General features: G+C 43.9%; 1 protein-coding gene across 1 annotated transcript in view; it reads right to left on the reverse strand.

Moving 5' to 3' along the window:
* Positions 1-3,757: 3,757 nt before the first annotated feature.
* LOC117768472 (protein unc-13 homolog B-like) overlaps positions 3,758-12,124 on the reverse strand; it is a 57,122-nt gene continuing 48,755 nt past the window's right edge. The window contains exons 26-35 of the mRNA XM_034596838.1: positions 7,772-7,860; positions 7,539-7,676; positions 7,227-7,350; positions 6,361-6,405; positions 6,004-6,075; positions 5,159-5,306; positions 4,984-5,040; positions 4,570-4,653; positions 4,310-4,469; positions 3,758-4,226 (exon numbers count right to left, since the gene is read on the reverse strand). Coding sequence (XP_034452729.1) covers positions 3,944-4,226; positions 4,310-4,469; positions 4,570-4,653; positions 4,984-5,040; positions 5,159-5,306; positions 6,004-6,075; positions 6,361-6,405; positions 7,227-7,350; positions 7,539-7,676; positions 7,772-7,860 — 1,200 coding nt within the window. The 3' untranslated portion in view covers positions 3,758-3,943. The remainder of the gene's footprint in view (positions 4,227-4,309; positions 4,470-4,569; positions 4,654-4,983; positions 5,041-5,158; positions 5,307-6,003; positions 6,076-6,360; positions 6,406-7,226; positions 7,351-7,538; positions 7,677-7,771; positions 7,861-12,124) is intronic.

Below are 12,124 nucleotides of genomic sequence, written 5' to 3' on the forward strand. Positions count from 1 at the left end.
ATTGACTATTTCCATAATTCTGTGCGAAATGTATAAGATAATTCCCCCCCAGTTTTGTTAAATTGGTTCAGCTACAAAAGCACAAGAGTAATAATTGTTTTGTTTCACAGGAAAGTGAATCAGAGCAGGCGAGTGCAGGTGGTCTCCTAGAAGCTCTACAGAGAGAAAGAGAAGCCAGAGCTGCAGTGGAGTTGGACCTGAAGCAAGAACAAGCTCAAATTCAGATTCAGCACATGAAGGCACAAAGGGAGCAGGCAAAGAGCTGCAAACTCCAGAGGTGCGATGAGGCTGGAGTCTCCCAGCAGCAGATGGACGGAGAAGAACTGATCCGTCTAACTCAGGAAAACCAACGTCTGGCTTCTGAGAACAAGAAGCTACAAGATGAACTCGAGGATGCTCTAGAGTTTGGTGAAGACACTATCGTCGTCCTGAATCAGAAGACAGAAAAAAATCACAAACTAGCTTCTGAGGTGAAGAGGCTACAAGATAACCTTGAGGATGCTCTAGAGCTTGCTGAAGAGGCTGTCATCTCCCTGGACCAGCTGACTCAGGAAAATCTCCAACTGGCTTCTGAGAACAAGGAGCTACAAGATGAACTTCAGGATGCTCTACATGAGATAGTCCTTGCTCATCAGGCTGCCATCTCCAAGCAGCATAAGGAAACAGATGAAGTGATCCGCCTGTGTCGGAAAATTCACCAACTGGCTTCTGAAAACAAGGAGCTACAAGGTGAATTTGAGGATGCTCTACGTGACAAAGACCTTGCTCATCCGGCGTCCTTCTCCAAGCAGCATAAGGAAACAGTAGTGATGTGTCCTTGCGTGTCGAGGCTTTGAATCATGTATCGAGTAATCCAGGAAGATTTTTGTGAAGCTTGTATCGAGGCTTGTGTTGATGACGTATGTGGTGACGTTCAAAGCCTCGCAAGCCGGCCGTACCACGTGACTGAGTCAGGAAATGGTTCGTGGGTTGGGCGTGCGAATCGAAATATAAGGGGATCCCCCCCCCTCACATTTTGTGGACTGGGGACTTTATTGCGAGTTTGTTTGCAAAAAAAAAGAAACCGCCTGAAACCGAGCACTGTGGAAAAGTTGTAATTTTTAAATAAAAATGAATACAATGTTGTCCCTAATAAATCTTTGATCTCAGTTTCAGTTTCCCTGAATGCAGAGTAGAAGAGTGTTTCAGATCTGTTGTAATAGATCCTTGTAATCTGTGTCATCGTCTTGTGTGGACATGTCACGTTCATTTGGCTTCAGGTTGAATTAGGCCGTCTATAAAACACAGTGTATATTGGAGTGTCTGCTTGTTCAGAAGACAGACAGAGGAAACCTGTTGAGCTTCAGTCGACCAAAGAAAGTCTGAAGTCGTACCTGCTCTTAAACCAGGCGATTGGTTTCAGGGAAACAACCCTGCATGTTCAAACTGAAATCCTCCACAGTGAGTGCACTCTACCTGTAGCCTTGTTGTTCTAAATGAATCAAAACTGTGTATAACTCAGAACTGATAACTGCAGAATATTAAATCATTGAAACTTATTACTAGACCATATCCTAAAATATGGCAATTATGATTTGTCCACACTCAAAGACCCGTTAGCGCTAAACACAAAGTTATGCTACTTTTAAAAAGTAGGTTGTTTGAACAAAATCTAGACATAAGTTGGCGTGTGTCCTCGCCACCAGCCTAAACTTTAGAGCTAAAGACTCAGACCCTTTAAAGGACGGGGACACACACACACACACACACAGAGAGAGGACAGCACCCGCGGCCTTGATTCATAAATATTTTATGTACAAAATAAGTATATTCAACATATGTCACATTAGAATAAGGATGAGTACTTTACATACATTTGATCATTCTTCATATTTCACAGTACAGACATGAAAAAGATCACACTTTTAGTTAAGTTTTATACAATAGATACATGCTCTGCTCACAGGCATTTTCCTTTTATTTTTTTACAAACTTACAGTTGGTTTAAAACCGAGTGCAAGAGCTCAGTCGTCGCTGCAGCTGTGGCCACTGTGAAAAATCCCACTTATACTCGACTGTGGACGCACGTTTTTGTGTTTTAATACAACAGAAGCAAAAGACAAAACTCTAAACTAGTCTCCAAACTATCTTGTCTCGACCAAACAGATCCGTTTGAGTTCGGAGCCAAAGTGCAGCTAGTTTTTGGCAAACGTGCAGCGGAAAGCGGGACGTTCACCGTGGCCACGTCTGCGTCCGACCGACCAACCCAGAATTCCAACAGGGAGCTCGTTGAACCCTCGAGTTCCTTGGCACGTGGTAAACAGAGAAGAGTGTGGATCAGCTATACGTTAAACCTGCATGTGTTATCCTTTTCCATCAGATTGTGGTAGAAAATCAGATACTCGGAATCGTATGATCCGTACAGGCTGTGCATGCACGGCAAGGCTGTGGCGTCGGAAACATTTAATCTTAAAACTGTAAAAAGGGGATAACATTGAATTGTTAGCAGAACCATTCCAGGTTCTCTCCGTAAAGGTGTTCGCACTTTTGAACCGTTAAAAAACAGGCGTCGTCTTTTTGGTTTTCTATTCAGAGCAGGTCGACAGGTCAACAGTCGTCACAGTCACAGTTTGATTTACACCTGGTTAACACAGAAGAGCTAAATTCAAAACCTCTGACGTCACATTTTCTTCTCACGAGGCAGAGAAGCTGCATTTTGTTCGTCTCACTCTTTTAACTACGATGCCCAGAATTCTTTGCTTCAGGGGAAAAAAGTATTTTTACTTAAATGTCAATGGTGACGAACCCACTCATGCTTTAGGTAGGAGTACAGTGAGCTAGCTGTGTTAGCCAGCTGGCTTCTTTTAAGGCTACGTTATTGTTAACATTAACAATGCGCAAATCCGACCGCAGTGCGTCTTGTTTTCTTTCTTTTCAAGGTTTTATATTTTCACTCTGGGAAAAATATGACGAAGCGTTTCGTCGTTACAAAGCAACACGCGTTAGCAGCATCCGGACAGAATCCGTCCCCGTCTGAAGTCGACCCTCCAGAAAAGCTCTGGATCGGCGGCTGTGTCCCGACCACCTCCAGGAACCTGGTGCTACAGACGTCAGTCGCTTTGTGTGTGTTGCCCTTCTTCTCTCATGAGCCGTTTTACTTTTATTTTGCAGCCCTGGTGCAGTTCTCATTGGCTAACTGCTGAAAATAATGTTTTACGCGTTCTTTGCAACAACAACACGCTAAGTAAGACGTTCACGTTACTGTGTTTTTTATTAGTTAGCTGTTTGATGGTATCTAGTGACGTCTTCTGGGAAGTTGTATCTGTTAGTGTCTAAATGTATCTCAGTGCTTCCATGAGCACGAGCCTGAGACGAGCGTGAACTTCGCCCTTCTCTACTCGCAGCTGCTCAACAGACAGTCGCTGGATGAACCACCGCATGAATCTGGTGCTGATGTTTGATGCACTTCTTCTATCATGAGCTGTTTGTATTGTTATTTCTGACATCACTTCGCTGGTTGACAGCAGGTTTCTGATGATGTCTTTTGGGAAACTGTCAACAGTGATGCCGATATCACTGAACATATTCATTAGGCCTCACACGGTTTTAATAATGTGGGATTACGGCTCCTTTCAGCTGATGTAAGATACGTTTGCATCTTATCGTTCTGTCAGGCAGACAGAACCCGAGATGGTCGACAGGTGACAGACACCGGATGTAACTGACGACTTGAATTGTCCATCATTGGAACTTAAATGATCTCTGATAATCATTTTTCTTTTTTGACATTGTAGAGAACATCTTTTGTTCACTTCTATCTCCTGCGTCCTTCTCCCTCATGTTGAATATTATCACTCAGACACTTTAATGGCCTCTGTTTGCTGAGGACGACAGAAAGAACTTAAAACGCAGCCCTGACTCTAAACCCAGATCTCGATTTATGATCCGGTGTCCGTGCCTCTGCTCATCTTCCCTCCTCCACAGGACGAATCTCAGATTTCAGCTTGACAAACTCCTTGGCCACCTCATCAGCCGGTCGCTGGGACAGGATGCGCATCACCGTCATGCCCGTCTCGTCCGTCTGGATGCGCGGCCCCAGGGGACACCAGCACACGCAGCTCTTGCGGTCGGCGACGTCGCGCAGCTGCACCACGGCCATGCCGACCACCCGGTCCGCCCGGCCGAAGCAGTAATCCTTCACCGTCACCTGGAGCTCGTAGCAGTCTGGAGACTCCTTACCCAGGATGCTGTGGGGCAGAGGGACAACTTGAAAATCTGCCTCTTATTTACCATTTTTTTCAGGTGCACGCGTCGGGATTTTGAAACTCACAACTGGAAAGCCTCGTTGAACTTCGCCGTCCAGCTGTTGTTCTTGGATTTCGTGGTGAGCTTGCGCTTCTTGTCGGCCAGGAAGGGACCGACCACGGAGACGTCGACGAACGGCCGGAACATCCCTGACGTCTGCCACTTCATGTCGTTCACTGCGATGACTGGATGGACAAAGATCCATTGTGAATTTTCTTTGTTCTTGTCGTGGATTTAGTTGCAGTTTTAATTTAAACATTATGACTGTATTCCGAACAGACTCACCTCTGACGTTGACCTTACGTTCTTTCCCGAGCATCATATCAATCTGCAGAACGGCTTCTCCGATCGGCCTCTGGACCCCTGAACCTGCACCAGTCAACACAATATCACAGTCAACACATTTAGACTTTAATCTGATCGCGTGTCAGCTTTGGACAAAGACATTCAGATTTCTATAATTTCTCCAGAGGCTCATGATGAAAAGTCTTTTTAACTATATTTAGTTTTTGATATACAAACCAGTTTAATAAAAAGCTGAATAGTTTAATCCCATTACAGATTCATAACTGCTTTCATGGGCAAGGAAGAGATTTCTCTGAGGTGGATTTTTCTATAAGGAACCTCCACAAAGAAACCCGATATTTCCCTGTGGAACCCGAGGAACCACACGTGTGTGTATGAGTGTCGTGAACTTACCCCGATCGGGTCGAATCTTTTCATTGCCGGTGATTCTGATGCCCATCCCATCATGCACTGAGACAACAGGAAGAGACATTTAGAAATATTTCATCGGTTAGAAACACACGGGGGGCGACTGACCAAGTCATATCTGTGTGTGTGTGTGTGTGTGTGTGTGTGTGTGTGCGATCACCCTGCGAGTGTTGCGTGGTGACAAAGGTCTTGATGAGGGCGTCGGTGCTCTGGGAGTAAAGGGAGAGGGCGTAACGCAGCGACGCCAGTTCAGGACTTTTCTCCACAAACGCCTTCTTCAGCCCGTTTCCTCCAGCGTGGAAGTATTGCTGAAAGAAGAAAGCATCAGGTTGAAGGTGGGGGCCGATGGATGGACAGTAAAAACCAGATATATACGATACAATAAGAACATCAAATAGTACAAATAATTAAAGAAAGAAATAAGATATCAGAAAATAGAGAAATTCAAAATACAGTGGGTTTTTTTAAGCAAAATCCTAACATTTGGGATGTCACCTCCAAAAAGTCATTTTTATTCATCTCAAAATGTTGGATTGGCCAAAATACGATAAGATAAACTTTCAAAGAATAAAATAGGCAATCAAATACAAAAAACATAGAGATATGATCATAGCATACACATGACTACATATTAAATATAAATGATAGTATTCTTAACATTGTTAGAGCCCATCTAGTGTGCAGTATACTGTATATTGCTGTGTAATTATATGACAATACAAACAGTATTATGTGATATGTGTAATATTTGGTAACACAATACAAAGTTTTATTGTTTCTTGAACACGAAGAAGTAGCAGAATCTCTTTCTCCTATTGCTAGGGTTAGGGTTAAAGGTAAATTGACAAAACTGTTTTAAGGAGTTTTAATTTGTCTTGGCTAATGTTTAGTTTGGCTTAAATATGTTTATGATTATTGTCTTATACATCTAAAATAAAGAATCTTATCTCTCGAGAGTGATGAGAACATTGTCAGATATGTGAGTATACGCAGGTGTCCACTCACCTTGATGGTCTCCAGCCCTGCGTCCATAATGATGCACTGTTTGGGCGTCAGGGTTTTGGCTTCACTTCCTCCCTGCAGAGTTCACACACTCACATCAGACAAGCGTCACTTACAGGCAGTGGTGAGATGTAACTACATTTACAAATGCAAATTTAGTGTATATTTCATAAATCTTTTTAATTTTGGTCTTTGCTTCCTCTAACGTGTCGTGAATCAGTTTCTGTTTCACTAATAAAGTTTTCAGGCTTTTAACGAGATATTGGTTGATTGACCCGACTGCCTTTGCCCCCGACAACAATCACAATAAGGTGATGAATGCTGAACCAATCAGGATCTGCAGCTGCACGTGTGCGTCACCTTGAGATTCGAGAGTCCTTTAGCTGCCGTGAGGAGTTGAGCTCCCTGCAGAGAGAAACAGAGACACATCACAGTTTCCCTTAGAGGAATAAAAACATGATCACATCAAACTGGAACAAGCAGCAAAGGAAACACACGTTACACCACTAGATGGCAGCAGAGCACTGCCTCTGGTTTGAATCTTTTTACACAGAGAGGTCGTGAGAGATGACAACGAGGAAGAAGAATATGCAGAATAAAAAGGATAAAAGAACTCAACACTGAGGTTCCAGAAGTAAAAATCCCTTTTACAGATTTGGATTATTAAGCTATAATATTTTAACCATCGAAGGTCGACCCACCACAAGCTACGAGAGTGTGAAACGATGTTATGATCTCCTGTCGAAGCCACGAATCTGCTTGATATCGACTGTGTTTTAAGAAACACGTGTTTCATTAGCGATGTTAAGAAGTACTACACTACCCACAATCCTCAGGTGTAATATCGACATGTCTGATCGACGGAGATGGCTGTTACCATGGAAATGTTTACCACAACCACGAGAATCCTGTTGCCTCAGATTGATCTAATGTAATATACAAGAAACAAACTACATTACAACACTTTATTAACGACCAGGTTAAACTCAAGAAGACGCAGGAAGTCGTTGTTGAGGGATCATTTGCAACGGTTCAAGAAAATTCACGAGGAATTTACTTTCTAAAACAGGAGGCGATCGTTGTGACGCTCTGAATCTGTGACCTCGCTGAATCCAGTCTGATACATCGGTAAATCAGTGTGGTGTTTGTCTCTCGTGGTCAGAATCAGGGGGGAGTTAAAGGTGTAGGGTTGTGAAGGGTCGGGGGTTTGGTGTCGACGTGGTTACCAGGCTGTCGTTGCTCTGCGGCAGGACGATGGACTTCTCCAGGCTGCTCAGGACGATCTTCCACAGATCCTTCAAGATCCTCTTCAGCACCGTCTTCTCACAGATGTCAGCAAAGATACTGAGGCTGGGTGACACACAAACACACATTATTCTTTTTTTATTGTTTAAAAAGGCCATTTTTGTGTTTTTGTTTTGGAGGCGGCTCTCCTGAGGTTCAGCGTCGTCCATTAAAAGAATCATTACACAGTATTTGTGGGACCCACTTGTGCAGTCATCTACATGCAGAGTACAACAGAACAGTGTGCGACTCACTTCCCATCCAGGAACTCCATGAGGGGCCTCAGCATGGCGTCGGCATCTGCCTCGGCGGTGTCGTGCTTGGGAGGCCCCTTGATCTGGTAGAGGATCTCCGCCATCTGACGCATGCAGCCGGTGATACGAGTCTGGAAACTGGAGGGAGAGGAGGCAGAGGTGAACTCCTGCAAGAAAACCCTCCGAGAGGCCCGTTCCTCAGCTGTGTGTGTGTGTGTGTGTGTGGGTGTTACCTCTTGGCAAACACGATGCTGAAGTTGTCCAGGACGGTGCTCAGCCTCACCTGCAGCTCATTCAGGATGTTAGCTGCCTCTGTATCCATCTGCAACACACACACACAGACACACACACACACAGGAGGAGGCAGGTTATTTCCAGCCTTCACAGTCAGTTGTGCAGAACAGCAAACGACTCTGTGCCAAAACCTAGAAATCTGAGATGTCACATCTGAGCTGCGGCTCCAGCGTCTGTTGCCTCCTGCTCCTCTGAAGCCAGATTCACTTTTTCTCTTTTCTCAGTCAAAAACTTTGCCCCCAAAAAAAAAAATGCGCTCACAATGCGGAGCCACGATGGATTCGAACCTCTCAACTGTTTCACACGGCAAAACCATCACGCACAAACCAGATTGTAATGGTTTTTGATGCGTTAAATATTGCACACGTAGCGCAGGAATACTTTGTGATGGCGTAGAGGAGATGAGTAAGAGCGTGTAACACCTGCAGACTCATTTCTCACAGAGTAAGAGCACGAGTCAGGGATCCACACGGTGGCCTGCAGCGCGTGTGATGCTGCTGCTGCTGCTGGAAGACCAACGTGTGCTGATCAGTAAACAGCAAAGAAATGCTGACTGAAGCTGGGAGTGCAAAGATCGTGACTGAGCGTCTGTGGAAGTATCGGTGAGAAACACGAGGAGTCATTCACGCCTCTTCACACCTATTCAGCAGCGTCTCTAAAGAGCAGACCACTTCCTGGTCTTCAGAAAAGAAAACACTCAAGTGTGAAGTAAAGGTCGTCTGCAGCAGGAGGCCGTCACCTCCTTCTCCTCGACGCTTCCTCTGAGCTCACTTCACGTCTCAGTGGTTGAAAGATGAATTTGAATCTGTTGACATTTAGTGAATGTAAAGAAAAGACTTTTAAACGAGAGATAGAGAGGAAGCAGCTGAAGACGTGATCACAAAGGATGTTACAGATAACTTCTATATTTATTTATCTATGTTGGTCGTGGAGACTCAATGCCCAGCAGGGAGTCCCCTCTCGTTGTTACCTCTGTGACTCAGGTCATGTTAGTTGCAGGCAGGACTCAGCTAAATATAAAGCTTAACAATTTAATTAAATAACATTAGAACTGATTGTGTTTTTTGTACATTTGAAATAATTCCAGGCAAAACAAACCAACATTTGACTGCAAACTTCTCTCCTGACATTTCCTCAGCCACGTACAGTAAAGTGAAGCCGACGAGGAAGTGCCTGAAACCTGCATTCTCTCCAATGACCAGCAGAGGGCGACTCCACCCGTTTGTAAACAAGTCGTGACTATACTTCTCATCTGATTTATAATGTCTCTTTATATCTTACTAAGGAGTTTATGTCTCAGTCTCTAGTTTCAAGTCTTCTTCAATAAAACATGATGTTCATTTTTTGAATTATGAGTCAAATAGACCATAAAGATCAGTGTGCATTGGGGGCGGGGATACAGAGTGATTGACAGCTAGCAGGGCGTGCAGTATCCTCAAGCTTTCAGTCAGACTCCACCCGCTTCATTCGGGTTTTTAATTATTTACTTTAGAGTTTAGAAGAAAACACAGAAAGGTAAATGTTCTGCTTTTTTCTTACACATCTCGGCACCGTGACAGCTCAACACAGATCGAGCCTCTGGACGTCTCTGCTGGACTGTGTGGGCGTGAACACACCCGGTTCGAACACGTCTCTCTACTAATGAGACTTTTACGACAACCCAAACATTTATCCTCCTTATGGGAGCGTTTGGATCTTATGTACTCGTCCGGTCGCCGTGCCAACTGCAAACTAAGCAAATGTCTAATCAGTCCGAACAACTGGTGCACGTGGCTTTTAAAACTGAATTCTTAGTGACGAGCAGCAGTCAACCATCTTCTCCATTTGCCGGACGTGCAGCTTTGTGTGAGTCAAGCAGGGTGAAGGGAGGAGCCTGCCGTCAGACCTTGATTAAACCTGTGAGACGCCTCATCAGTATGCTGGATCTGAAGTGTGCTCCACATGTTCCACCAGCCGAGAGGCCAGGCCACTGCAGGACAAGACATCGCAGAGGGAAAGTGTGCCGTCGATAAATGTGGGACTGAGTTATTAGATAGAGGACGGTGGGCAAGGCGCCACAGGCTTTAATTGGACTAACGGAAGCCTGTGACTTTCAAGTGACAGCGTTTTAGTATCTTGCATTTTAATTGAAAAATGTTGCACTGAGTAAAGTGGAGGGTTGGACCATCCACTCAGCGTCTTCAGGACAAGTGTGTTCTTGGTCTGAGTCCAAAAAAAATGAAAAAGCACAGTTAGTGTTTATGTGAGTGTGGAGCAGTCAAACATCTTTATAGGTGTTTGAAGGTGACTGCGCACGTGACTGTGCACGTGATGTCTCCTTGGAAGACTGATGAAAGTACAGGGCAACAATCCTTTCCTCTACATGAAGATACACACACACACACACACACACCGGAAGAGTCGATAACTACAGTGAATTCAGAGCTTAGAAGTCTGTGTTTGGTAAAATAAAACGATGAAATATGGCCCTGCAGTCGTAAACAGGTTTCAATCTACAACTCATACGAGGACACTGTGACCTTTGACCTCTGAAATCAGTTCATCTGAGTCAAAGTCAAAATGTGACTTGAGATTTGTAAGTTTTGTGAAACCACCATGATCTTGACAAGTGAAGACTTGTTGCAGGTTCAACATCCTTTAAAACGGAAACTTCAGATCTGTTTGAAATCCTCTTTGCACTTGGTTCCGACTCCTCAAGACGTTGGGAAGAGAATGAAAGTGAATGACTGAGAAAAGGAGCTTAAGGAAGAAAAGGAGACACACACACACACACACACACACACACATATATATATAATCGCTCTAACAGCCAGAAGTACCTTGTTGGTGGCAGCTGTGGCTTCGGTCTTCCCGGAAAGACAGAAAGGAAAAAACAGGAGAAAAGACAGAAAAGTAAAAAGAAAAGGAGAAGACACTGCGCAGGACATCGATGATTTAACACAAACAAAGACTATGACGAGGGTTAAATGTAATTTAAGGGAGCGCAGCAGGTGAGAGCAGCACAAGTCTTATTATTGTTATTTCGGGGGGGGGGGGGGTGTGTTTCTGGATATTGTCTGGTGGGTTGGGTCGTGGTGAGTGGGCGATTTTAATAAAAGCTTTTTGTTTATTGCCTCTGGTTTATTGGGATTCTTCAGGACGAAAGGGAACGCTGACACCATGAGTCTGCGTTCCCGCTGCACGCTGACCTCATCCCAAACTGGAATTATGTGGAGGAACCGATTGAATAAATAATCGGATGCTTGTGTGGCGGGTCGCACGAGGACGTCAGCGGTTTGATCCCCGGTGTGGATCATGTGGGACAGAAAGGGCTGTATGTGTGAGTGAATGTAAAGTGCTGTGAGTCGTCGATTATTAAAGAAAAGTGTTTAAATTCAGTCCATTTTTAATACCTGGCTTTTTCAGAAACCACTTCCTGGTTTTAATATTCTGGTTTTAACACTTATAGAAAACAGTGATGATGGTTTAAGAATTTAAGTGCTGAATAATATCCCACCTTTCTAAAGTTTCTAAACTTGACCATAAAATCTGGTCAAGTTTCAACAACACGTGTTCGGTGCAAATATAAAAATAGATTAGATGTTAGAAAATTAGATTTAAAAATATACAGTGGCTGCTTGTTTTTTGGAGCTCTCCTAAATAAATGTCACCCTCCAAAATGTGTCCATTTGATTAATCTCAAAAGATGTAAAATAGAAATATATATACAATATTTATGTTTTATATATGTGAAATATGTGAGTGAACAACAACGGGCTGTTTACGTCTCATAAATGCAGATTTCTATTGAGCAGCACGTCCATGAGTTTCAGATTGATAACTGGTTTAGTTTGCTCAGGTTTTTATATAATATTGTATTTTCTACGTGAGACGGGGACGTGAGACGGGGACGTGAGACGGGGACGTCTGCAGCTGACAGGAGATCAAAGTCAGGCGCTGAGGGAGAAACTACAGAGGAAGAAAGGGTCAAACTAACCTTGTTTACTTCCTCCTTCAACTGGTGAGAAAGAAAACAACAGAATAAAAACCTCACACAAGCGATTTCACCTTTTTCAGTACGTTCCCCACATCAATATAACATGTGAGGGCGATGACGAGCGAACAGTTTGACCATGAAGGAGTTTAAATCAGACAGAAAAGAAAAAACCTCATCCTTGGAAAACAAGAAATATATAAATGTTCTGTAAATTGAATCAAGCTCCGCTGCCTCTGCCAGGGGCCGAGTGTTTTTTGGCAAATGGGAACGATTCTTAGAAGAGGATTCTGGGAAATGTCTGAGTCATCGACGAGTC

This window comes from Hippoglossus hippoglossus, chromosome 9 (genome assembly GCF_009819705.1).
Source record: "Hippoglossus hippoglossus isolate fHipHip1 chromosome 9, fHipHip1.pri, whole genome shotgun sequence".
In the NCBI taxonomy this organism is placed as follows: Eukaryota; Metazoa; Chordata; class Actinopteri; order Pleuronectiformes; family Pleuronectidae; genus Hippoglossus; species Hippoglossus hippoglossus.